The sequence below is a fragment of the Platichthys flesus genome, chromosome 18 (assembly GCF_949316205.1).
Source record: "Platichthys flesus chromosome 18, fPlaFle2.1, whole genome shotgun sequence".
Lineage (NCBI taxonomy): Eukaryota > Metazoa > Chordata > Actinopteri > Pleuronectiformes > Pleuronectidae > Platichthys > Platichthys flesus.
The window spans coordinates 15,140,782-15,168,439 of record NC_084962.1 but is presented as its reverse complement, the minus strand read 5'-3'; the positions used below and the strand labels follow the sequence as shown (position 1 = coordinate 15,168,439).

General features: G+C 43.0%; 1 protein-coding gene across 2 annotated transcripts; it reads left to right on the top strand.

Moving 5' to 3' along the window:
* The first annotated feature begins 126 nt into the window (after window positions 1-126).
* Window positions 127-26,052, top strand: extl3 (exostosin-like glycosyltransferase 3). Of its 2 annotated transcripts, XR_009924540.1 has the most exons (7): window positions 127-332; window positions 17,387-20,005; window positions 20,902-21,029; window positions 22,058-22,202; window positions 22,315-22,443; window positions 23,299-23,999; window positions 24,878-26,052. XR_009924540.1 is itself a non-coding variant. In XM_062410921.1 (6 exons), exons 2-6 carry the CDS (start codon window positions 17,870-17,872, stop codon window positions 23,506-23,508), a joined length of 2,748 nt encoding a protein of 915 aa, XP_062266905.1. In that variant the 5' UTR covers window positions 127-332; window positions 17,387-17,869; the 3' UTR covers window positions 23,509-26,052. The 2 variants fall into 2 exon arrangements, 1 of the variants encoding a protein (XP_062266905.1); XM_062410921.1 differs by having other exon boundaries at window positions 23,299-26,052.
* Window positions 26,053-27,658: the final 1,606 nt, after the last annotated feature.

The window sequence follows — 27,658 nt, the reverse complement described above, 5'->3', positions numbered from 1 at the left end:
GTTAAAACACATTAGTACCGACATCAACCACCAGGTGTAGCATTTAGCCCCTTTTCATAAACTACCCTCGAAGGGGTCCGCTTCATAAACCCAATGTCCCACAATGCTCCGCGGCGGACTGTAGGTGCTGTTTGTCCGTCCGTCCGTCGCTCCGACACAATGCAGCTTTTAATGGAGCTGAGGCTGTGAGCGGTGCGGGGCTCGAACACGCAGCAGCACAGCGGGCTCGACCGGACACCGCGAGCCTCCCGGACCCGACACGCCGAACCGTGACCGGCCTGACGGAGCCACCGAGCGGCCGCGACTCGCTTTATCCCCGGGACTCCGCTGCGGTGAGTAGCCATCGAAGCTAACAGCGTTGTGTTGTGACCACTGCTGGCTAACAGGCTAGCTAATTGACCACAGGAGACATATGTCCCCGTGTCCCTCTGCACCTCAGCAGCCCCACGTCCTCAGTTTAACTGGGTTTAGACGTGACACTGATGGAGATGTAGTTTTTTGTACCTTAAGACTTTGGAGTCGTTTTTTTTGTTGCAGCCAATGAAAGTCGTGAGTGTTTCTGCTTTGATCTCGCCTGAGGTACACGTCAACCAGCCGGCGTTTCACCCGGGAGACGGTTCCCCCGGTACGGGACTCCCCCCGGTACACATCCCGGTTCGGTGCACGTTTCGATTTGATCGTTCCTGTCCTCAAACACGCCCTCAGTGTAGAAAGTACAGTGTCACACCAAATTCCATTAAAAAAAAGTGACAATTTAACGTGGACCTCCTCAATGGCAAACACGTACACGAGCGTTACGATTCACGATGATTGTGAAGATCAGACGGGAGCATCCAGGTTAAGTGAGCACGCTTGAATACACCGAAAGTATGTACTAGTGTGTCCTGACTGTCGTGGATCAGCAGGCAGCGAACATGCCTGTCTGCGGGTTATTTCTCACAATCCAGCTGTAAAACTGTAGATTTGCGAATGGAAGTTCTGCTGTGTGTGATTGGAAGGTTTTAGATCTTCCCTGTCAGTCATGTACTGAATCTTTACCTTCAGACCCAGTGCTTTTTGTAGTTTCTTCCCTACTGCAGACCTGTGTACATTACAGAGTCTCCCCTGACATTGCTGCTTCCATCTAACACTTCATGCAATGTGTCTTTTCTTTCTTGAAACCCACCTTTTGATTCTGAAGTTATCATCCTATTTCTTTATATCTTGTTTAGACTTAAAATCTCTTGATATTACGTAATACGGCAGCCGTTCTGTCTCCAGCCTCCTGAGTCAGTTGTCTCTTTACTCTCACCCCCATCAGTCCTTGTCTCATCACCACAATGCAATACAAACATCAAAACACATAATAAATGGCACAAAACCTGCAGAGTGATCAGTTTATTAGGTACACCCAGCTGAAACCGATGCAGTGCAATACAACCATCCTACAATGGAAGTAGGTTGCTACAGTCAGATATTGATTGTATTGATTAGATATTAGAAGAGGTGTTAATTGTATTTTCTGTTCATTGAATAACTGCAGGCTGTTTGCATGAGCCTGCGTTCGTTGTTTAAGCTAGGTGTACCTAATTACCCGACAACTCTATACAAATGTAGTGTCATATTCATTATGGCTATCAACCATTGACTCACTGGACAGGGTGGTTCAAGTACAGTCATCTTTAAGCACCGTCCACTACACTGTATATAAGTTGAGTGTTGTATACACCAGCCTCTTGCTGTTTTGTTAAAGTCGCCACCATTAAGAGGAGGCCCAGCCTGTTTGTGGGAACAGTAAAGTTACTGCCAGGGGCCACTGCTTTTAAATCACATTTCACTAACCAGTAAATCAGTTTTCACTTAAGATTCCTTGTCTCAGAGGTTATCACTTAATAAAAGCCTCACCAGAGCTGTTGGCCAAGAATGTGTGTGGCTGTCTTCAGAGTTTTTGTGCATTGTTACTCAACAGGAAGAGGGTTGTGTCAAATCAGATGGGAAGTCCTTGTAAAGTCGTGGAAAATATGAGCCAGATTTCCCGTTTTATTACATTTTGTGTTACTTTTGTGTCCTTGGAAGTCTGAAACTCGGTGGAGAAACAAAGTTGCTGAGCTCGTACATACGCAGTGTCCGAGAATCTGATGATGCAGAGGAAACTAAACAGGAGATTGCAGTGAAAAGTGCATAATCTTTACCTCAGGTATAGAGGCAGGAGATGTTAGAGTTCAGATTTCGCATTGGGACCGTATCACCTTTCCTCACTTCCAAGCCATTATCCAAATATGAGGTTGTGATGTATATTCATCATGTCTAACTAGATTTTGGCATCTTTGTGTGGGATGTTGAGGACGGGGCACGTGGTAGTTTTTTGCAGGCCAGTTGTCTTTCACCGAGTAATTGGGGTCAGTGAGTGTATCACAGCAGATCTGTGCTCGTGTTGGTTATGAATTGGTGTTTTTTATTTGGAAGCCCTTTTCCATCATTGATATTTATGTTCTGTGCTCAGATAAACAGCTGTGTCATTTCAGTATTTGTTAACTGGGAACTGAACAAATGAGGCTGTCAGATTAAATGTCAGCACAAATCTCTCTGGAATTTGAGATGCTGATAGGGATGTTATGTTTAGATAATGTTGTGAATATAAAACTTTTCCCTCTGTTGTGGTCAGATTGAACCACAACACGCATTGATATGACTATCCACTGTGAACACTGATATTTATCTTTTCTTCTCAAAGGTTTCGCTGTTGCTACAATGTGTTGGGACATAAAAACTGCCAAATCTGTATTTCATTATATGAAATCAGTCTGTGTTGAATTAAGGCCTGATAAAGATCTTGTATTTTGGATTAAAAAAAAATCTGGCTTTTTTAAACACTCAGACCAAAAAAAATGCAATTTCTCACAGACTAAACCAAAATTATAACATAGCTGCACATTTGGTTCGATGTGTGATTTCATAAGTCCCTACTGTAAACAACTGGCTTACAATTTAGTAACCGCAGTACATGCTTCAAAATGTCTTACACTTGGCTCATGCACAGTTTGATTCTCTGGAAGACAGTATTTCCAAAACGCTTGTTTGACCAGTCGGGGTCAGTTGTCAATCATGACGTTTTGCCCTGTTTTTATAGCATCAAAGAATTAATTAAAACCAAACTTGAGCACTTTAACATACAGCAGTGGGATAAGAACTACCTAAACTTTTTAGTTTAACCCATGTCCCATCTGCTAACATTGAGTAGCCGGGGTTTTTCCAGGTTGCGATAGGTATAATTGAGCAATAAGGTGTTATTTCTACTCCCGATCTGATCCAATCTTTTCTCAACAGTGCGAGTCGTTTTATTACAGTAGATAGGTCGCCTGGGATGTCTGGTAGTCAAAAAGTGCATGGTTAGAAAATGCAGCAAAGCACAGAGTGAAGAGAAGGAGAGGAGTTCTTGCTGAACCAAACAACATATGTTTTTCACAGCAACATTATGAAATGTAATTGCAGGAGAAGAACAGATGGAACTAATAACATGAGTGCATTTGTATTTTTATTTGGGCTTTCAACTCCAGAGTCGTGGTGTTGTGCATGCTTCCTCATTGGCAGTCGCCTTGCTGAGTGGAGCACCCTTTTATGTTGGTGGTTACACATGTGCTTTTCCCTTTTTGCATTTTACTATTGTTAGAGCCTGTAGAGTGAAAACTATTAATTGACACATTTATCTGGCTTAGGGCTGTTCTACTTATGTCAGGGATGGAGTATGCTTCTTCGTGGCAGCCCTGACTTACGATTACAGTCTGGTAAAAATGTCATGGGCCAGTGTGAGAGAACTTGGTTGCATTGTTAAAAACACTGAGGCATTAATTGGCATGTCCTTGTCAAATAGCATCCGCTATCTCTCAACTTCCATTCTGTCCAAACTGTCCTGCTGTCCTCTGAGAGAGCGCTGAGGTTTAGCTGAATAGCTGAGTGTTCTCGGTATGGAGGAGCCAGCTCTTCTACCCCTAATGAACATCTGCTTTAGGAGACAGGAGAAGTAAGGCTACAGAACCCAAGGACATCTTGTTCTGTGTGTTTATTGAATAACGGCAGAGAGAAGAACAGATGTAACAGCTCGAAGCTGTTCGAAGAGTAACTGGAGAACGAGAGATGGTATGACTAGTTGTACTTTTGGCAAAGTCAGAAAACAGCAGCTCTCCGTGCCATGCTCGCTGTAGAATTTCTCAGCTAATTCGTTTTCCAAACAGAAATACTTCCTTAAATAGAAGTCCAGTTTTCCTCCTACACTGGACCTTAGTTAGTCAACGTCAATGTCGAGCTCGAGGGAAGTGCTGTGTGAGTAAAGCAGTTAAAAATAAATATTAAATGAGAAAAGAGTGAATATTTGATTGTCAGTCCCTTTTTTCTTTTTCTTTTTACAAATCACACAGAACCTGTTGTCTTGTGAAAAGAAGGCAGTCACTGTCACAGTGAGGCCATTCTAGAGTGATGCGTTTGATCTGCGCACCCACACAATTCTCCACTTGTTGTTCTTGAAATCCCGAGATCGAGCCTGGTGCATTGAAAGACCGAATGGGCTCTAACAACATGGCTGTGTGAGTGCCCCTCGCTGACACTCAGGTGCAGTCTCTTTTGGGGAGGTACACTGTAATAATTCTCCCATGTCAGGGGCTAATCACCCTGGCTCCCCTCCCACAATCCATCAGTGTCTGGAGTATGAGGCTTGCGGGGTTCTGGCAGCTGTTGTCGGGTTGAGTCAATCTGTTATGGCCTACGCCAGCCTGCATAGGAGGGGGGGGGGGGGGGGGGGGCTCTCAGGAGGACAGAGCGAGCGGGGCTGCTACCGCTGCCACGGCGAGATAACACAAGGATTTATTTTTTGGGGGGGCCGGGATTTCAGGGCTTGCGTGTTAATTTTGCTGAGTTAGCCGCTAACTTTTTCCTCTGTGAAATATTTAGGGTATAATTGTTGAAGTCATTTATCAGGTAAAAACTAAAAAAAAACTTCTGTGGTGAGGATTACATGGTGGAGATAATGATGCAGACAATACTGTTCAAATGCTGATTAAAGTGCACTCACTTCTGTCTGTAGCTTGATCGACATGTTTATATATCTCGATCTACACAGAAATGTCTTTGACTTGTAAGATATTTGTGCAAACACACATCAAAGGGATCTATGTCTAAATTTGTCTTATTTTGGGAACAGGGACAGCACTCAGTGGATTAAAATCTCTTAAATGTCTAAATTACTTTATTATTTTTGTGTAATTATCGTGGTTTTAGTCCTATTTATGGATTTAGCCTAAATGTTGATGTTGCAGGCTTGGCACAGAGTGGTGTTGATGCTGTGAGTTGGCAGAGACCTCACAATTCGACTCAGTTGTCAAGGCAAGTATTTGGAGTCATGCTTCCATTTGCACTCTGTTCAGAGAGCATGTCTGTTCACAACTTTTCGAGAGCCGATGGAGGGGAAAGTTGAATCTATTGTAGATGTATTGCTGAACTAAAAACATGCTCAACATGCAAATTTTGATTTGTCACAGCAGGAAAAGCAGCAACCTTAATGCCTATGTTCATTCAGGTGTGTGAGTAAGCAATAATGCAAATACATTGTCCTGACATGTCAATGGAATTATTATTTTTTACTGTGTCAAGTCAGAATGCTACAGTATTTTGTTAACTATAGCATTTAATTCATGAGAAATCCAAGCTAGCAATAGCTGTTGTAGTGAAAAGTTTAACCACTTCCTGAGTTAACTCAGTAGTGAAAGTAAGTCTAATTTCATCACATCTCTTCCACTGGGCACAAACCACATGCAGTCTCTCTAGTGTACAGTGAAGCAACTCACAATGTACCACAGAATTCATGTAATCTATTGCAAGTGACAGGTACACATGCGTGAGAGAGGGAACTGATTACATTCCACTTGTGGGATCAACAACAGCTGAAAGTACAAGTTCTGACTGCATGGATGGTAAAACATTGTGGACAAGAGCGCACAAGCAAGCATTGCAAATATTGCTGCACACAGCTATACAGTGCAGCAAGGAAGCAAAGCATTAGAGATCTCATGTCATTATGAGATGTGTACAAAAAATTTAGGTTCATTAAGAAACTGTGGTGGGACGAATTAGAATATGGCGGGAAGCCACAGCCTAGGTAATAAAGTGGAACACTGCTTGATGTAATTAGTATAATTGGCAGAAATCCCACTGTGTATTTTTGATACTTTGACTCTGATGTTATTTTGGAGCCCAACTGATGGGTACGGGCTTCAACACTGATGTTTATAGGTTTGTCTTCAGGAAATCATGGATCAATTCAGAATCTGGAGATCAAATCAATCAACTTTACCCTCAAAGTTTCGAGATTGAGAGGAAGACCGGTTTCTACGGACTCATGAGACTCTCTGCTGCACTGAGCACCACATGTAATAAATCACTGAGGCAGCTTTCACTCTGGAATACAAAAAAATACTTTTTCTATCCAGCTCTTTCTTTTTCTTGTCTTGGACAAACACTTGTAACACAGAGCTGTTCTTGTAATAATGATGACTGGACTCAATTTGTGCTGGAGGATAGGCAGGGCAACTCATTCAGATTTGGTCCTGGCCCTAAAATATATAACTGTTTGGCTTGTGTAATGTCTCAAACTCTTGATTTTATTACATGTCATTTAGCTGACGCTTTTATCCAAAGCGACTTACATTTTTTTTTTAGAACACTCATCATTTTATGAGGGGCGATCTAGGGGTTCAGTATCTTGCCAAGGACACTTAGGCATGCAGATGGGATAGAGTGGGATTCGAACCGGCAACCTTCTTGTTGCAGAGCACCCGCTCTATCCCCTAGGCCATCTCTCTCTGATTATTGAGAAGAACTTACTTTAATTTATCTCTGAGTAGCTTAAACCATTTTTTCTTCAATTTATTATCTTTACTGCTTATCCGGTTTGAGGGTTACTGGGGGCTATAGATAATCCCAGTTGGCATTAGATGTGAAGCAGGAAACACTCTGGACAAGTCACTAGTCTATCTTGACATATAGAGACAAACAACCATTCACGCTCACATTCCCACCCACGGACAATTCAGTGTTCCCACTTGACCTTCACTGCATGTCTTTGGACTGTGTCAGGAAATTGAGTGGCACAGTGGTTAGAATTGTTGCCTCCAGGCAAAGGGTTCTGGATTCTAACCTGCAACCATTTCTTATTTGGTCTGAATTCATAGGACAATTATAAAGCAAATAAATGCGTTAATTCTAAGGTACCCTGTTGAAAGAGGAGAAAACTATTGATCCTTCTGTTTGGATATTATCATGATTAGTCAAAAATGTTTAAAGCAGCATCCATCGTAAAGCTGCTTCTGGTTTCCACCTGACGATTTACTAGATTCTGTTGGCATGGACATGTATCCTCAGACTTTTCTGTCCCTTTTCATCTCTGTGTAAAGTAATTACCCAGACGCAAATGGTTAAATGAAAACCATGTGGCAGCCTGTAATTACATTTTCGGTAATGAATGGGTCAAATACCAGTTTCACAGAAATTCCCTCTGAAGATAGATAAAGCTTGACGAAAAAATGCTGCGTCACATGAGACAGGGAACTGTCGTATAACAGCATCTGGAAGAGAAGCCCTCTGTTAGTCTTCCACATTAAAAATACTATTTACATTTCAGAGACCTACATACGAGACTCCCAGAGTTTTGGAGCTGATAAATGAGTCTTTCACTGCTTCTTATGATGGAAGCAAGGATCTGATGTCACACATCCAGCTTGAAACGTTAGTCTGAGAAAAATGTAAATTAAGTTGTTCACACTGTGAAAATGAGCTGTTACAAGATGCAGCATGTAGGGAACTAATGGACAGGAAATGAATCAGCAGTCCTAATGGAATACCTATGTTTGGCATTTTTAATCGTAAATGCCAATTTGATCCCTTCTCCTTCGTGATGGTACACTGAATATATTTGTTTTTTTTTAAATATTAAAGACATTTGAATTTGTGACATTTCAGAGATGAATCAATAATTAAAATAATTATTACCTACAGACCTAAAAATAAAAAAAAGTGTAAAAATTTTTTTTACACTGCAAAAAACTAATAACAAGCATAGTCGATCCATAATTTTTTACCTTTTAGGGAACAAATTGAAGGTATTGACATTGCACTATACCCACGAATGCTATGGAACTATCGTGTCCTTCCCGCAGTAGAGTCTTGTTGAAGTCGATGTTTGAAGAGAGGAGACGCGGACCCAGTACTTACAAGTATAATGTTTATGACACAAGAGTATTACAGGTCAGGACGAGTTTCTAGAAAACTCGGAGATAACACACAGGCCGAATAGTGAAAATCCGCCTTGACTCTGCAAGGTAAGGCGTTTTATAGGGGAGTTGTTTACCACAAAGCTAGAGATTTAATGACGTCACACAACTGGGCCTTCTGCCTAAATTTGGGAATGTGTCGTACCTTAAGATTTAAGGACCCGCTGAAAATCATCTCTCCTCTTATTATTCCATTGGCAGTTAAAGGATAGTTCAGACAAAGAGAAACACACTGAACACATCTGGAGATAATACTTAAAGGTTTGAACTTAAGATTCAAGGCGCCTTTAGATATTAACATGTCATTATGATCTATACTTATGCTAGAGAAACTCAGTAGCTGAATATGAACTTACCATTTATGGTTTGTAACTGTGCAATGGATATCTCTTAGCTAAGGGAATATACTACAGAACCTTATCCGAATCTTTTCTAACTGCGATATTATCTGTGGCTTCATAGTCGTGTGGTTTCCTCTCTGATCAGTCAACGATATCAGATCCAACAGCTCTGATTAATTCAGGAAGCTCATCAGCAACAACTTTGCGGACTAATCAAGAAAGCTAGGCCAGCTAATTTATTTTCAAACTGCAACCGACACAGACACACAAGAACATTTGCCCTTGAGAGAATCACAGAAGCTTACTGTTTGTTACCACACATTAGATTACTCGTATCGCATTTTTTTCATTTCTGCAGATGTTACTTTCTCCGTTGAGCTATTTCCCCTCTGCCTCATCCTGTCAGACATTTTCTGCTCAGATGGACGAAGTGAAAACAGTTGGAAAAACCAAGAGGGAACACAGATATGCATTTAGGTCAGTTCATCCTCTGGTAACACGGCAGTTATTCTCACTAAGGGGGGATGGAACATGATAAAGTTCAGGAGAAACTTTTCACATAGACACCTTTATGAATCTATAGTTGCTCATAAGTAGAACAAACATTTAAATAGCTTCATTTACCACCAGGCCTGGCAGGAAGAAAAAAGCCTGCGGAAAACAGTCAAATGCTTCTTTTCACACTACATTAAAAACTAGTCATGCATCTCGCCTGGAGTGTGATCACGAGACCCAGCATCTCATCTATTTGTATTCCAGCGATGCTCATTCTATAAACACATCCAGTCTTCTTCTCTGTGGACCAGAAAACTGTAATTCTGGGCCAACGACTTCGGCAGTGAAAGCCAGAGGCCGGAGGCAGTGTGTTTGAGTTGTCCATCCATCCGTTACGTTCTTGTAAACAGGATATCTCAAGGATAGCCCACAAGGGAATTTGGTACAAAAGTTTAGTTTGACTCAACGATAAAATAAGATTTTGAAACTTTTTTTGGGGGCTCAAGAAAGTGAGAATTCTTTCAAATTCGGCACAAATGTTCACTTAAGCTCATGGATCAAACAATTCGATTTTGGTGGTCACATGTCAAAGGTCAAAGATTAACTGATTCGATTTCAGGGTTCAAAGGTCACATTTACCTCGTGATTCTGGAAAAAATATATATGTAGACTGAAATTGCACTGGTTGGAGGAGGCTCACAACCGTTGGTTACAATCATAGTTATTCTAATTTGACATAAAAATAGGCAGGTTTTGTCTGCACTTCGGCTCCAGAAGTACAACTTAATGGAAATTAAACTTCAAATCAATACCAGTGTAACCCTGATTAAAGTAAAGCTCACTCTGCCCGTTGTTTTTTGGGAGGAGCAGAGTAACAATGCTAACTAACCATAATTCAAAATCTTCAGACTGAGAGTTAAAAAAAAAGGCCAAGTAAGAAATTTAAAACATTAAAGAAAATATCTTTAAAGGATTTTAGAAGTTGAAGCTAATTAGTAAACGTTTTGAGTTTTGTGCATGGGAAACCTTAACGGGGGGTCCTGTGTGTCTGAACATCTGCTCCGACTCTAATTGGTTGTCACATTCTCAACTCTCACCAGCACAGTGAGTGTGAGCGGCTCCTCGCCTCAGCCCTGCAGGGCACCGTACTCGTGCCACAGCAGTTTTACAGCAGAGGCTCCGGTGACAGATTAGAGATCGCTGCAAAGCCGGTGTGATGCATTTTGTTTATCAAGCTCCCAGGCCTCGCAAACACAGAGCCTCATCACCCGTCAAGCTCAGAGATTGGTAGACAGATACAGAAAAGTTGCCACAGCCCTTTTTTTGATACTCTTGAGAGATAGCCTTATCTTGAGTTGTCTCTTAAAGGACGAACATGTACAACCTTTTTTTTTTTTTTGGAGGTTGGAAGGCATCCAGGTCCATCTGTCATTATGCACTCATTCCTTCTTTCCCTGGTTCTCTCTCTTGCCGTCTCTGGTATTCTGCAACGTTATAAATACACATCACACACACATCAGACAACTGTTGTGTGTGATGTTTGTATCCACACAGCGGGGGCATTGAAGGGTGGGTCTTCTGTCTGCCTCCATTTGTCTTTTCACTTTTGATGCACACACTGAGAGATAAAGGTCAACACGCTCGTATAGTTTGCAGCGAGTGGGAGGCGGTCCACACGGAGGACGATTTTAATTGCGCCTGCGCCAGGTCGTCACCGCGCTGATGGTCCTGATGATCATCACAGCCTCATTTTTATCTCCTGCTCCGTGTTATTGGATAATAAAAAGAACAGCAGCCACTGGAAAGTTTTCACTGCCGACACTATAGACTATAAATAAAAATTGACGCCATATCTTTACTTCCTCTCGTCGTTAAAGAAAATGAAGCTAAAATGTCATGGATGCAGGTGCTGGATGCAGATCCTTGTCATCTAAATTCAGGGTCTGTGCATTAGTGATTCAACCAATTATGAGTCAGTTTCAGCTTGTGGCATCGAAGAACTAATTTAAACCAAATTGTATTTAATGAACTCCTTTAATTAGGCGTGCATGTCATTTTTAATATACTCGATATGGGTTGAATGAAGATAAAAAGTTAATTAACTTGTCTGCTGTCTGAGTTTTTACCATGGAAGCTAATGGAGCATGGTTGATAAATATATTGCTAATTAAGCAATTAATAACTGACCAGCACTGTTGTGTTGCAAAATTAGATTTGTTACTATCTGATTCAGTATCTTGATCTTTCATGTTTTTAATTGATAGGATTTTCCATCAATGGTTTATCAATAAATTTCCAGAAAATGTATAAACAATATATTTTTATATCCAAATAAAATTTACAGACATAATGCTTTTATTCATGTGACCAATCACTAAACCATGTTATTGGTCTCAAACCGGGTTAGAAACCAAGAATTTTCATTTTTAAAATAATCTGTGAACTAAGCACAGAGTATATTTACATGCACACTAGCATCCTTTTTTAATCTTATTTTAGATAAAATCCTTTTTGATATGGTGTTTTAAATAGATTTCAAATTGTCTGCATATCGCAGGCATGTCTCAGTCTCTTCTGCTCTGACTCTGCAACAACACACATTGGAGGACGAACCCAGTTTATTTTTCTGTCTTCCTCTGTCGGATTTAACGCTCTGCTGGATTTAGCTTCTCCGTCAGTCACTGAAGGCGAGGGCAACAATTTGAGTTTATTTTCTGAAGCACTGGTGTCATATCAATACCGGGGTGTAAAACAATTTGATACCAATAGTTATCCGATTATATATACATTTAAAAGAATTTGGCATTCATGTCTAAGATATGGATATGAAACCGTTGAGAGAAAGCGATGTCATTGTGGCTTGATACTTCACAATTTAAGACTTTAAGAAACACAAATATAACCAAATATCCGCAATCATTTCTATGTCTGCTCACATCGACCTATATTATCAATGTTTATTGGAACTGATGGTGTTCAAGTTAAAAATGTTAAGAAATATTGATATCAACATTTTCCCAAGTTCCAGAGCTTATCTTTTGATGTCATTTTCAGTCATTTAATCAACTGCTTAAACTGTAGTGCATTAAACCATCAGATGTTTTGTAGAACGAGAAGAGGACCTTTTTGAATTATTTTTCCAAGCACTCTTACATCCTCTGACTTTTCATTCCCCCTTTTGAGTGCGACTCCACAGCCCTGCACTCACCTCTGTAATTCACCAGTGAAAAAGATCCTTGAGATGGTTCAGTCAGCCGTCTGCAGATGAGCTGTGATCCATGGCTGCAACAGCTGCTCCCCTCACACAGCCCCGTGACTGTGCCTTCCCCTGCAGCTGCCTCCATCTCTCCTTTTTTTCCCTCCCCCCATCACCTCCACAGAGAATGCCTTACCTCCATCTCCTCCATGAAATCATAAATTAATTATGGGAAGGCTAGTCTCAAAGCACAATGAGCCAAAGCCCTTGAAGGGGAGAAAATACATCAGGGTAACCTGGAGTCCCAGCAGGCACAATGGTTTTTCTGAGGTGCAGCAGTGTCACCTCCAGAGGCCTGTGCTGCAGCAAGATAGAACTGTGTATGTTTGGATTTATGTCACTTCCAGGCCTTAGTTTGCACTCTTATTCCTTTTTTATGCCTCAGCTCTCGACAGCTGTGGTCGAGGCATTATGTGTTCGGGTTGTCCGTCCACCCGTCCGTTGTATTCTCGTGAATGTGATATCTCAGGAACGCCACTAGGGACATAAGTCAAACTTGGCACAAACATTCAGTTGGACTCAGGATTGAACAGATTCCTCTCAGACTGTTTTGGTTTGGATATGTTAGCATGCTGACCATAGCATTTTACCTAAAGCATCACTGTCCATGCATTCTCACAGAGATGCTAGCATTTCTGCAGACTCTTGGGGCTCGATCTTACACCTGGTGCAAAGTAAAAGTAGATTTGAACTTGCCCCCAAAAAAACTATAATAAAGAAATACAGCCCTTAGGGTTGCTGCCATCTAATGAACTATACCAATACCAAAGCGGCTGTCTTAGAAAATTCCTGATTATTTTATCTAGTAGTGAGTCATAAAGGGAATACATTTTCACAACAGTTAAAACTGTATCAAAGCCCACTTCTGCCACTTTTGTTAAAAATATCTTGTAAGTCATTATCATAAGAAACCAACTCAAAATAAAGATCTCATAAATTTGATTAACTATTCTTTCTTAAATGGGCGTCCATTAAAAATGTGTCCTCTGAGTCATGGAACAAAACCTTTGATGGCCGCAGCATCTGACACAACCCCAACAACCCCCAGCCTCTTACGTATTCAAATGGTTGCCGATGCCAAACAATTTTGAGTTTAATGACATTATCAAGGCGAAGAGGAATGTCTCTCCGCCACCGTGCCAAAACAGAATCCATCTTCAATAGTACTTGTGGTCACTATATCTTTTGGAGACGTGCTACCTGAGGTCTTATTAAAAATAGAAGCTGTGTCATCTTTCCCTCATTGGCTACCTGTCAAAAACTCCTCATAGACAGGAGAGGAAAAACGTCAAAAGATCCTCATTCTTAGAGTCATGAGCTTTCACAGATTCACAAGCTGTTAATGCCGTCTTTCCCCTACATGTGATGGTACCCTGCCGTTAACTCGATAGTGTTCGGCTGAAAGCCTGTTGTGGTTGGATGTCGATTCTGTCTGTGCTCTCTGTTCCTTCATGGAGGAATTCCAGGCCGGTCTCAGAAAGCCGTGCCAGTGTGCAGAGGGACTGTTCAAACATTTATACAAGCGCTTTCCCTCAAATGTCTGAACTTGGAAGCACCATCCTCAATCCGTCATTCAGCTCCTGAACTCTGCACCTGCTGCAGTTATTCTTTTGAATTTTTTTTTTTGCCCGGAGCAGCTTGGTATTTAATCACAGCGTGGTGCGGCTCCGAGTGCCCGCAAATATTACTGCAAATTCTTTCACGCTCATTAACTTGGCTTAAGCGAGGAATTTGGGGTTTGATTGACATTAAAGTCTGCGCTCCGAACGTCTGTCCATTGCACATCGTCGGTTTTGATACCCCTAAATCAAATTAACACACTGCTAGACGACCGCAGTCTGTGTTATTCATAGGCCCGGTTGGTAATTTGCTGACTGTGTTGCTGCTTGCTCAGTGCTCACCATGTGGAGCAAAGGGGATTTTATCTGGGTCATCAATGTGGTGGTGGCAGCTGTGCCTCAGCTTCTCCTTTCGCCTGAGATGACTGCAGACTATTTTATCTAAAGTGTTGAAGATTTTTCCTTCTGCTAAAGGGGCTTGAGCATAAATGAAATTTGCTTTTTTCTTTATGAGTTATTAAATATAATATAAAGAGATAATTCAGCTTTTTGCATCTGTTTTTTACCATATTATTTGTACAATAATAATTAGAATATAGTACCACTGCAGCTAGACAGTGATGGCTTTGTGTGAGTGTGTATCATCAGGACTTGTTATGTTTGTATAAGCTGAAGGCAAAGACTGGCATGTTATAATCTCTCCAAGTGGAAGTAGTTATCATAGTGCACTCTTACATCTGCTGCCTTGTACGTCTAAAGCCGACGAGTGAAAATGGCTCCATCGGCAGTCCTTTAGGTGCTTAACACCAAACCGCCTCGCTGCTCAGTGCGAGGCAATGACGGCATTATAATTGATCCCTGCAAACTAAGTCCAGAGTGATCAATGCCTCACTGTGTGTTTTCCATTCGGACAGATTAAGCTGAGTGTAGTGGAGGGAAGACATTCTGCAGATTAGAAAAAACTACGACTGAAGAGATTGCAGTTTAGTTTTCCTGTGTATGCGTCGCTCCATTTCCCAGATGCTTCCACGAGCAGAGCTTTAAGCCAGCCTGTTTTTTTGGCCCCAGATTAGGCCGAGCAGCAGCGTTTGCCAACATCTGCCCGCCATTACCCCCCGTGACTTTGGAAGTCATGCAGCAATTAATCAGACAGTTGTGATAGTTGTCTAACGGTCATTTCGCACCTCAGGCGCATCACTGAGCAGCAGGATGGGGGTCAGCGATCAAGGGTCGTAATTCCTGGGAGTTTCTACTGTACGTGTTCCCCTCATAAATACACAATAAGCCACTGGGCTCTAGTTACTTTGTAAACCCAAAGCATCTTTTCTAATTAGCCTGGGGGAGCTTTGTTTTTGCATTTGTTTGCTCACTGTTTGCTCAGCCGGCTACGCATGCTGCAGTTGTGTGCCGATGACATCTTTTGCAGCCAGTAGCAAAAATTAAATCCCCTTATATTTGAAAATCTCTTTCTTTCTATAGCATTAGAATTATTTCTGCGTTTTTTTTTTGGTGTAGATTATTGAATAGTACGATCGTCAAATATTTTATTATTTGACATTTTGTAATAAAAGTCAGCATTCTCTCAGTTTTAGCTGTTCATTGCCATAAATATTAGTTGTTGGTATAATCTATATTGTTTTTCAAGAGAAATTAATGTAAAGGTGCTACCAAAGAAGGAAGTAGACACTGGATATGTCATTTTTGTGAAGATAAAATTATAAAGCTCTCATGTGATTTACCTCTCCTTGTTCCTCTCCCTGAATTGTGCACACGAGTTGTTGTGGGTTGTATTTCTATCAGGAACCTCTGAAATGTCAGTCCCATGGAGGCAGCAGAGAAAAATTATTATTTGACGCTGATTGAATGAAAGATGGCTTCTTGTTGTGTTTTTCAGATGGTATCTGTCAATGCTGTGATGAAAGCAGTGCAAACACAGAGGTTTGAATTCACTAGTAGCCCAGACATTATCAAGACAAGCTGTTATGTCAGGGAATGGTCAACATCATCACCACCTGCATTTCTTAAAGCCTTGGGTTTCTGCGACTGTGTCTCTCCGAGCTGCTCTGCTTTATCAAGGCTCTCTCTCTCTCTCCCTCAGTGTTTTGTGTTCTGTAATGCATTGGATAAGGGCTGCTTGCCACTTAGCCTATCAGTTGCCATCCTCAGGGCTTGCGATGTGGTGTGATGTTACATGAGCTAAGAAAGCAGACTGCAATCTTTTGGGAAATTTAGATCATGCTTCTGATGTAGGAATCTTTATACCGTTTAAGTATTAAGAGACGGCTGCTGTTCCTTTTCTCGCCCGATGTGACGTGCACCAGAAACAGCCTAATTTCCGCTGGCTTGTGGCTTCATGTCCGCTGGTCTTAATGTCAGCATAGAAATTGTGAGATTGTTAAAGGAGGAAAGAAGCCAGTGTTTCCTTTTTTTTTTTCTGGCAACGTGGTTGTATTTTCCTCGATGGCGACACCTATCATTTAGAAGAATACACCAAATTGCTGCTCCTCGAGTACGAGAATGAAAGGGAGAGGTGTCATTTTGCGTCACAGCTGAGCACAGCCCAGAGTAACTGCATCTTTTCAAAACATCTGCAAACTGGGAAAGCAGCTGCTGAGGTCCTGGGTTTTGTTGCATTCTTTGTATTTGAACATACGGTGTAGGTGAGGCTGAAAAGGAAGATTCATCTGAAGCTATTCTAGCATCGATGTTAGGATGAGACTCAACTCACAAGCTCTCCTCCAGTGGCCTCGGGAACATGCTGTAAACCTCTGAAGAAAGCTGGCAAGCATCTGCATCAGAAGGTGCAGCTGATTTCCTTTGAGTCATTTTCTCTTCTGGACTGGTGAAGATAATTCAACATCACTCTGGAGAGTAATCAAGGATGCTTAGTAATTTGAGTCAGTGATGAGTGTGGGATGCAGGAGGGGGCCTTTAATGAGATTTGCTGATAGGTGCTGTTGGCATGGCTCGTCTGCTGTGTGTAGCTTACCAGTGATGGCTCACTGTCGTTTTGTGCTTTTTCTATGCAATAAAAGAAAAAATGACATTGATATCCCCTGGTGTTCAGCAGCACACTGCTTCTTTGTTTTCCTGGTCCAGGCATCATGCACAGAATGCAGTGAAGTAGGATGAAAGAAAGAGTCTTGTTCCTACATTGGCCAACTGTGGAAAACCAGACTATAAATATTACAGATGGACTTTAATCTGATCTTGACCTGAAGGCCATGCACTCTTTTGCATCTTGCATTTCTGTGATGACAAACTGGGCTGTGGCTAGAAGGGCAGGAGAAATAAAGTATCTTAATAAATTTCTCATATTTGATTAAAGCAAAATTTGAAGAGGTGCATGAAAAATACAGTAAATACAAAAATAGTAATTATATTAATCATAGATAATACTTGTCACTCATTGGCCCATTTTCCTGTTCTTTATCTTAGGTTCCTGTATCAAGGCGACAAAGGAGAAGATTGCTGAAGCTCCATATCTTAAGGAACATCTGAAAAGGAGTAATGAAATGAGCACATCCCAGATAGAAACAGCTGGCCCACACAACTATCTCACTCACCTGTGAGCAGACATGCTCCCCCTGCATCACTCTTCGAGCGGCCCCCCTCCCCAGTTGCGGGAGTGTTTCTGGACATAGATTTGGAAGAATGGCTCTACCTTGTGACAGAAATGGCAATAGGTTGTGTAGGCTATAACACATTAGACTACATATTAGAGTACAGGTGAGGCTGTTGCCAATGCCCACAGGACCCTAAAGAGGACTCTGATGACCTTTACACAAGGACATAAATACGCCCCAGCTTTAAATTTGGTATCCATCTTACTGCCTTGCTGACAAGGTTGACTATGGCTGCTGTTGATCCGCATAGCAACGGTTCCATGATGGGGCGAGGAGCGGACTGAGGGAGTTGACAATGCAGCGAAACGGTGGTGGGGTGGGCGCCGGAGGCCAGCCATGGGTATTGCGCCGTGTGCGTCTAACGTGGCTCAGTTTCATGCTCTTCTTTATCCTGGTCTTCTTCCCACTCATCGCCCACTACTACCTCACGACCATTGACGAAGCTGGAGGTCCCGATAAGCGTATCTTTGGGCCTCGGCCTGGCGGTGAACTGTGCGAAGCCAAACATGTGCAGGATCTCTGCCGCATTCGTGAGTCGGTCAGCGAGGAGCTGCTGCAGCTGGAGGCCAAGAGGCAGGAGCTCAACGGGGAGATCGCCCGACTCAACTTGCGCATTGAGGCCTGCAAACGCAGCATTGACAGTGCCAAGCAGGATCTGCTGCAATTGAAGAATGTTATCAGCCAGACAGAGCATTCCTATAAAGAACTAATGGCCCAGAACCAGCCCAAGCTGTCGCTGCCTGTAAGGTTGCTGCCAGACAAGGAAGACCTAGGGCTTCCACCACCCAAGTCTGCACGCTCCTGCCGTCTGCGCTCCTGCTTCGACTACGGGCGCTGCCCTCTTACGTCTGGGTTTCCTGTTTATGTCTACGACACAGGCTCTTATTCATGGGGGGACTATCTTGACCCACTGGTGAAGCAGGCCTTTGCAGCATCAGTTAAGAGCAACATTTATATAACTGATAACCCCAGCATTGCCTGTATCTATATTGTCCTTGTTGGAGAGCTACAAGAGTCGTCCTCCCCTCCACCATCTCCTTCAGAGCTGGAGAAGCAATTAAAAGCTCTTCCCTACTGGAGATCAGATGGACACAACCATGTACTAGTGCATCTCTCTAGAAAATCAATGACACAGAACTTCCTGTATAATGTGAGTGCAGGACGAGCAGCAGTAGCTCAGTCCACCTTTTTGGAGCAGCAGTACCGTGAGGGCTTTGACTTGGTTGTATCCCCACTGGTTCATGCCCTCTCAGAACCAAACTTTTTAGAAGTACCCCCTCAAGTACCAGTCAAGAGGAAATACCTCTTCACCTTCCAAGGAGAGAGGGTGGAGTCACTAAGGAGCAGCTTACAGGAGGTACCCCCTCAGTCATTCGAGGAGGAGATGGAAGGAGACCCACCAGCCGACTACGATGATCGCATTATTGGCACGTTAAAGGCAGTGCAGGACAGCCACTTGGATCAGGTGCTGGTGGAGTTCACCTGTAAGGACCCTCGGCCGAGTTTGCCAACTGAGTGGTCTCTTTGTGGACAGAGGGAGGACAGGCTGGAGGTGCTCAAGGCTTCTACTTTTGCCCTGGTGATTGCTCCAGGAGATGGGCAGCTGGTGGCCTCAGCAGGCTGTGGAATGAGGCTCTTTGAAGCCTTAGAAGTAGGAGCCATCCCAGTCATGTTGGGGGATCACTCCAGACTACCTTACCACCATTTTATCCGCTGGAGTGAGGCTGTCATTATAGTCCCCAAGCCCCGTGTCACGGAGCTGCACTTTCTGCTGCGCAGCCTATCAGACAATGATTTGCTAGCTATGAGGCGGCAGGGTCGCTTCCTGTGGGAGACCTACTTCTCCACCTCAGAGAATGTTCTTAGCACCATCCTGGCCAGCATCAGAACCAGCATCCAGGTCCCTGCTGCACCCATCAAAGAGGAGCCCGCCCATGAGATTCCTCACAAAGCTGGAAAATTGGCCGGAACTGATGCCAACCTGGCTGACAATGGTGATCTGGATTTGGGTCCTGTGGAGACGGAGCCCCCCTACGCTTCTCCACGCTTTCTGCGCAACTTTACATACACAGCTGCAGAGACCTACAGAGCATGGAACCGGGCCCCGGGGCCTTTTCATCTGTTTCCCCACACGCCTCTAGACCCTGTGCTGCCCTCTGAAGCCAAATTCCTCGGCTCTGGTACCGGTTTCAGGCCTATAGGTGGAGGGACGGGAGGTTCAGGAAAGGAGTTTCAGGCAGCTTTAGGAGGGAACGTGCCACGAGAACAGTTCACAGTGGTAATGCTGACATATGAGAGGGAGGAAGTGCTGATGAACTCTCTGGAGAGGTTGAACGGACTGCCGTACCTCAACAAGGTAGTGGTGGTGTGGAATTCACCCAAGCCTCCTTCAGATGACCTGCTGTGGCCCGACATTGGCCTTCCCATTGTGGTAAGTGCTCCCGCAGACATAATCCTTATTCAACCAGTGTGCACATATTAATCAGGGTAGTGTTGGATTATTCAGTAACGTATACATCTCTCTCATCCTGACTCTCTGAAATGCAAAACAGAAAATCTGTAATATGCGACTCTGCGGGAGTCCTTCCAAATTACCAGAAGCTTTTCTACAGGGGTGTGAAGATGTCTGATGTTCATGAATAATATAATTCGTGCTTTTGAAATTAAGGTTGAAAAGTAAAATATTAATCCATTTCATTTCCACACTATTGGTTTGTGACAGAGACTCTGTGGATGAGTGTTAAGCTGTGAGGGAGAAACTAAAGAACAGGACTCTGTTTGGTAGAGTTGTTGATGCTTGTGTGCAAGTAGTATTATTTGAAAATCAACTGGTGTGAATATTGATTCCAGTCTCTTAAATTCGAGGATGTGCTACTTTTCTTTAGTGTGAGTCACCTTTTGAGCTGTATTGCCTTTGGTTGGTTAAAAAAAAAAAAAAAAAAAACTTTGAAAAACTGTGTGGGATATACTTATTTACAATTTGTTGACTAATAATCAAAATAAATTTTCTACAAATTAATGTTTTGTATTGATTGATGAAGCCCTTCAATAATTTAAACCCTAAGATCTTAGTAGAGCTTTAAAGCACTTAACCTCAAAAATAGTCTTATGCACCTAGCTGCATTTAAGTTTAGTCATAACAGTCATTTGCTGCCAGATACCATTTACCTGTCATTCAGTTTTAACATCTTTTATAGGGAAGCGTACGAAATGCTCCGTGTGCAGCATCACTCAAAAATGTTCTCGGCAGTGCTAACCACAAGTACCCGTTCTAAAGTGCCCTCCATAAAAGCTCTTGCCAAGTTGTGTCTGGTCTCGTCCCTGCAGGTCGTCCGCACAGACAAAAACAGCCTCAACAACCGCTTCCTTCCCTGGGACGCTGTGGAAACAGAGGCCATTCTCTCGATTGATGATGACGCTCACCTCCGCCACGATGAGATCATGTTCGGGTTCAGGTCGGTAATGGTGATGGTGATGGAGGATGGATGAAGCTCTAGGAATTTTTTGGGGAGGGGTAAATTGTCAAAGGGAAAAAGAAATATCTAAAAACACCTAATAATTTAAAAACTTGTTATTGAGTAAGTATCTGAAATACAGTTTAATCGATGTGTGGTGAACATAAAAATGCATGAAAAAGGAAGGAAGAAGCGTTGTTACTTGTTAGAGAGGAAACCAAAAAATGCAGACTCATCACATTCCTCAAATCCCTGAGAGAAACTGAACCTACCACTAGAAACTGCAGCAGAGGAAATGAAAGGCAAACATTTGATCAGCATCTTGTATCGATCCCTTTTTCAATGTTTGGCTTAGATGAATATGAATGAATTTTTCAGATCCCATTGAACCAATTAAAAGAAGTACGCTGTTGTGTTAATGTGGCTCAACATTCCCCCCCGTCACTCAGACTCGTCTACACCTTAGTGCTGCAGCAGCTTGTCCGTACAGGCAAAGACTGTGACTGTGTGTGTGTATGTATGGGGGTCATTCGTCAGACACCCACCTCGCAGAATTACCCAGGAATGTATCCACACCTTCAGCTTCCCCCGAAGAAGAAAATCTACACATCACCCTGCTGCTCTTAAGTGGTTTCCTTTGAGCATGTCTGAGATTTCAGACATGGTCTACGGTGTTTAAAATTCATCTACTGAACAGAAACTAAGGAACTGGTTCTCAGCGTGTGCACATTTGAGCTAAGAACGATGTTTTTGTTTAAATAAAGTCAGATTATAAAACGGTCATATGCTGATAGAAGACATCACAGTTGTAACTTAATTGGTCCCAAGAGGGAAAAATTGTTGCCACCTGTATTCTGTAGATGATGAGCAGAAACAGATGGATGCAGTGGCAAACCCTCAGACACAATAATAACTTCACAAAGCCACAGATAACCACAATTAGATATAATCCGCAAAACATTTATCAGATGGTCGGATTAGTTCTTCAGGAATGATTCTGATCACCTGAGCTCGGTGTTGTGTCGCAGGGTTTGGCGTGAGGCCAGAGATCGAGTGGTGGGCTTCCCTGGGCGGTACCATGCGTGGGATGTGAACCATCAGTCGTGGCTCTACAACTCCAACTACTCCTGTGAGCTCTCCATGGTCCTGACGGGAGCTGCCTTCTTCCATAAGGTCAGAACCTGCACCTCACCCGCTCCAAGAAAAAATTTAAACTACCACGTTTATCAGATTAATTTTTTTACTTTATCTCACTGTGTCTCCCTGTGTCTTTGTGTACTTGCAGTACTACGCCTACCTGTACTCCTACGTGATGCCCCAGGCCATCAGGGACATGGTGGACGAGTACATAAACTGTGAGGACATCGCCATGAACTTCCTCGTGTCGCACATCACCCGCAAACCACCCATCAAGGTCAGTAACGTTCGGCTGTGCTCAGCTCCACGTCAGCAAACTTTGTGTCTCCCCTGGGTCCTTTGTATTTATATTTTTCCTCATTTAGAGTTGCCATTACTCAAACTGACACATCCAATATTCCACACAAATAGTAAATCAAAAACACAAGATCGAATTTGTGCATACTGCCTGGTTTTTCCTCCTGGATTTTTATTGGAAGGACATTTATTACCGGCGAGTTTATATATTTAGACAAATGATTATAACACTCAAGCCAGGGAGGCTGCTGGAGCTGAAATGTTGTCGCGGCCCTCGGTTTAAGTTCTTTTTGATTTAGAGGATGTTAATAGTCTGGGGTGATTCAGGGGGAATGAAGGGCAGCTTTGATGGAGTGTGTTGCATGACAGCGTTTCGCTGCTTGGAATAAGCCTTTTGAATAATGAATTTGGGACAAGTTTGGATGTGGAGTCCTTAATAGTAAGACTACATTTCTATTTTAGACCAAAATCCGACAAATAAAGCGGAAAATAAATTGCTTATGCTGTGCACAGTGAGTTTGTGGAACAATATGTGTGTGGCTAACTGACTGTTTCTGTTTGCTTGACAAAAGCAGCTTCTCATTTCCCACCATCAACCATGTTGTTTGTTAGTTATAAGCTCGTTATAGACCAATTAGACTCATGTTAGCTTTCTGACTAATGTGTTTGGAGAATAAAACACTATCTTGGATAATGGTTAATGGGGTTGCCGCAGTCCAATGAAACTAATGGATGCTAACGATAGCCGAAAACCCTCACAGCATTGGATGTGAAGGACATAAATGGGGCGTATGTGGTTAGTTAATGACACGCTCTTTGACTTTGTCTTTCCTAGGTGACATCTCGTTGGACTTTCCGCTGTCCCGGCTGTCCCCAGGCCCTCTCACACGACGACTCCCATTTCCACGAGCGCCACAAGTGCATCAACTTTTTTGTCAAAGTGTACGGCTACATGCCACTGCTGTACACGCAGTTCCGCGTGGACTCGGTGCTGTTTAAGACTCGTTTGCCCCACGACAAGACCAAGTGCTTCAAGTTCATCTAGCATTGGGCTGAGTGGCCCAGCGAAGAGCCAAAAAGCCAAGTGGATTGAAGCAGTGGAAGTATTTAAAGAGAGCAGCAGCTCCCACAGCGAGCAGCGATGATGGAGGGAAGGATGGACGGACTGCCAGATGCACAGAGTCTTGGATTAGGATTTTGCCCGGGGGAAACGGACATATTACCCTCATGGTCTAACCCACGACTACTGAGCATTTGGAAAGTGGAAGCTGAAAGGGACCACTGCCAACAAAATAAGTCTCTTCAGTGGACGTCACTCCTCCTGTTTCATGTCCTTCAATCATGCTCAATCATTAACCACTACAGATGTCATGGCACCTCCAGGCGGCCTGCTGAGGAACGAGGGCAGTCGTACCCCGTGTACAGAAACTCTCCCAGGTTACTCTACCTGGTAATGGAGCGATGAGTTAGTGCATCACTGACAGACTGACGCCAGGCTGCGCTCAGATCAGCAGCCTGTTGACACTTTACCCAACGGTGAGCAAGAGTGACACCAGCACACGGCTGCCGCTGTCTGTTTTCCCTGTTACAGTAACAAACTGTACTTCCTGTACTTGTACGTGAGAGAAGCACTGATGGTCACAAGTATTTTATTGAACAAAAACTTTTTTTCTTTCCCGGTTTTTAAACAATGTGTAAATCTCTATGTGGAGCGAACAGTTTCCAGAGCCTCTCAGCCTGTGGGAGATCAGACTCAGAGTCAGTCTGAGGAACAGAACAGGACCGTGACCGAGGATTTAGAGAACACGTAGGCCCGATCATGTTCAGCAGTGTTTCAGCAGTCACCATAATGCCTCAAATCTGTCATGAAAACCAGCCGCCACCTTGTCATTTTGTTCTGCTTACAGGCGCTCGTCTCTATGATGTTTAAAAATTGACCTGTTTTTTATGCTATAGGGTGTTTACTAATGTTTGTTCAATTGGGTCCGATTTCAATGTAATAATATCGACCAATCATCCGTTACGCTTTCCTTACCGAGAATCACAGCTGCCAAAATGAACCAGATAGGTTTGAATCATGCAGACAGACTCAATGCAGTTCAGTGTACTGTTAGATCACGGTAACAATGTTAGATTTAAAGGGACAATACGCTTATTTGCATTCTGGCAGAGATCTGGAAGAGAGTGTTGGAAGTTGCTGCATTAGCTAAAGAGCAATATCAATCTCCCCCCAGAAAGCAAATAAAGGTAATTCCCATGTGTTTGAAACTACCTGCTGGCATTGCATCAGAGTTACATTAGATCTACAGAAGCATCCCAGCTCAGACAAAAATGTCACTTTAGTGTCGCCATGTTGGTTTCACTGTTGTTGTTTTTTTTACCATTGCTTGATGAATGTTTTCTTTGCCAAATAGGTACGATATCTGCTGCTCGACAGCGAAGCTCAGAGCTCGGGATGCAGTCTGGTACACCGACATCCACTCTGCATGGTACTTTACCAGGAGTCAACCCATCGTGTATTATAAATCCAAAGTTCTTTATCTGACCATGTCCGACCAAGTTTCCTGTAATCCGAACAAAACATCAACATGAAAAGATGAGTTTGAAAAGAAAGATTTCGATTAGCGTCTCCTTCCCAACAAATTCTGTTCTGTTCGACAAAAGCTCTCATTGAGTCCATGGTTCCTGTATATTTATTGAATATATTATGAAAAAAAGATTTTTTTTAAAGCTGATAATGACACATGCAATAAAATGAAAAGACATTGTAGTTTATTATTCCTGTTTTCAAAGCAGTGGCAGCCTGAAGGAGCCGGCAGCTTCTTTGTGTCCGAGGAGAACAAGCTCGTGCCATCGACCTGAGAGCAGACGTGTGTTCTCCTGTGGCCTGGTTTTTCCAGAGGTCGGACTATAAGTAGAATGTCATTAGCTGAGTTTTTCAAAGAGCCAGTGGACGCTGGTCGAAGTGTCTTTGAAGCCAAATCCCGACCTGCTCCGGTGGCTGCTGTGCTCTGACCCCCTCCCCCTCCATCTCCCCTTCAGTTGAAATATAAACATATTCAGATGGAAATATTTTCCCCGGAGGGATAAAATTAAGAGAATGTTTCCTAATTGCTGTGGTTTAACTTGGCTACACGGCAAAACAAACTAAACTAATCCAAATTTACATTTGTTGCTGCACCAGACTTCGAAAAAACAACTTTTTAAAAACCGCTGTCACATCCCAACAGAATTTTAATTGGAGCTCGAGGGGCCTCATAATTACTTGGCTGGCTCTAGACCTGTCCTCGGGGCCCAGTTTGGGTCAGCTGGTATTTTGGAAGGTGAAAAAAAAAAACATACAACCTCCCCATTCCTCTCCCACCACCCTCCTCCCCTCCAGGATCTGCGGCACAGCTGGTTTTCTGTGGCCTCAAGCAGGAAGCGTTAGAAAGGTGGAACTATGAAGTGCTCCGGGGTCGGCTCCACCACCGGGGACTTGGCACCACCACAGGGGACTGGGACCTGCAAGGCTGCTCGAGCTGAAACCAGACAAACCATTGAAGGCCAGATGAATGGAAATAAAAACACTCGACATTGTTAAAAACTTGATCCGACTTTTGTCCTCATTCTTCTCTCATGAGCACATTCCTGGTTTTGTATTAGAATGAGAATATTGAACAGGCAACTTGATTTAAGCTCCGAAGAACAAAGAGCCCTAAGTGGTTAGATGGGTGTGAGAAACTTAATGAAGTGTGTGTATGTGTGTGTTAATCAACTTCAAAGAGCAACACTCGAGTCGTCACATGATTGATCACGTGTTCGCTCACAGAGGGAAACAGCCAATCGGAAATAAAAACCCTTAGTTTATTCAGTTGTTTGATATTCTGCAAGAACATACAGTACATAACTTATTTTTAAAAGCCCATTTCGTTTGCTTACAGTCTCTAAATCTCCGGGAATACTTCATATGAAAAATGAATATGATGTATAAATATATGAATAGGGATGAAAAACTAGGAAATTGGCTGAAATGGAAGTAATGTTGGAAGACGATAAAAGCTTAGAATTGAGACGTGTATTACAAATTCAATTAATGCCAGATTTTTCTCGACTTTTTACACCCAAAGAAACGTGTAAGTTTGTGCAGTTCACACGGGCTGTTCTGTAGTTTTAACGTCTCTACACAAAAGTACTGTGTTTAATATGTATAATTAATCACATGAATAATACTGAGAACCATTAGTACTGACCGGCATACGCAGAACATTAAATAAATACAACTGCCTGTTTTAATGGCCCACGCTGCACCTTGTGTTTAGTTAGAGATGATTAAACCTTAAATGAACAGAATATTTTAAAGGAAGTATTAATCCATTAAATACTCAGCTCAGATTGAGGCTGTGTCCACAGTTAATAAAATCTGCCTAGCAGCACCGCTGAAGCTCAACACATTACATCTCATTTGTCTCAGGGTGGAAGAAAAAAGGGGACGTAAAAATGTGTGTGTTATTTTATGAGGGGGATTGTGTTTCAGCTGTAAATCTCTGCAGCCTCAAAGTGACATCAGGTCTCCAGTAGCCAGAGGAGCTGCTTCCCCTCCTCGTCTCCCACAAACGTGTCAAAACTTAATGGTTTTAAATGCTGGTTTGTGCACAAATTGAGCTGAGAGCAAAAAACCTGCCCGAACCCAACTTGTGTTGCAAGCCCCCCCCCCCTCGGTGGCTGTTATTCCCTGTTTTCGGCCAATTGTCTATGTCGCAGGAATGCTACACATCTGGTTTTCATCAAATCCTCAGAAGTAATCTCATAATGAATAAAGGGAGAGGACTGAGGTGCAACATCTCCAACTCAGAGGACTGCTGTGCAATCACAAGAGGAGTGCATTCTCCGCTTCAGGAGGGGAGAGGGTTTGGTTTCTACTGGTGGGTGTGGTGGTGCCATCTTTACAAGTTGGGTGTGGGGGGATTAACCCTTTCCTGTATTTTCATTTTTCCCACTCCACAGCGAGCGCGGGGCTGATGCTGTCACCAGCGGCGCCTCCGAGGAAACTGTCGGCTTTATGGGACTAGGGCTCAGGCGGCTTTTTGCATATTCCTCCTCAGCGGGAAGCACCGTGTTTCTACACGAATGAACATGGCTGAGTTGTCAGAAGGCTGGATGGTAAAACAGGCTCAATCTGTATTACACAGGCAAGCAGGCTGCTCCTCGACACC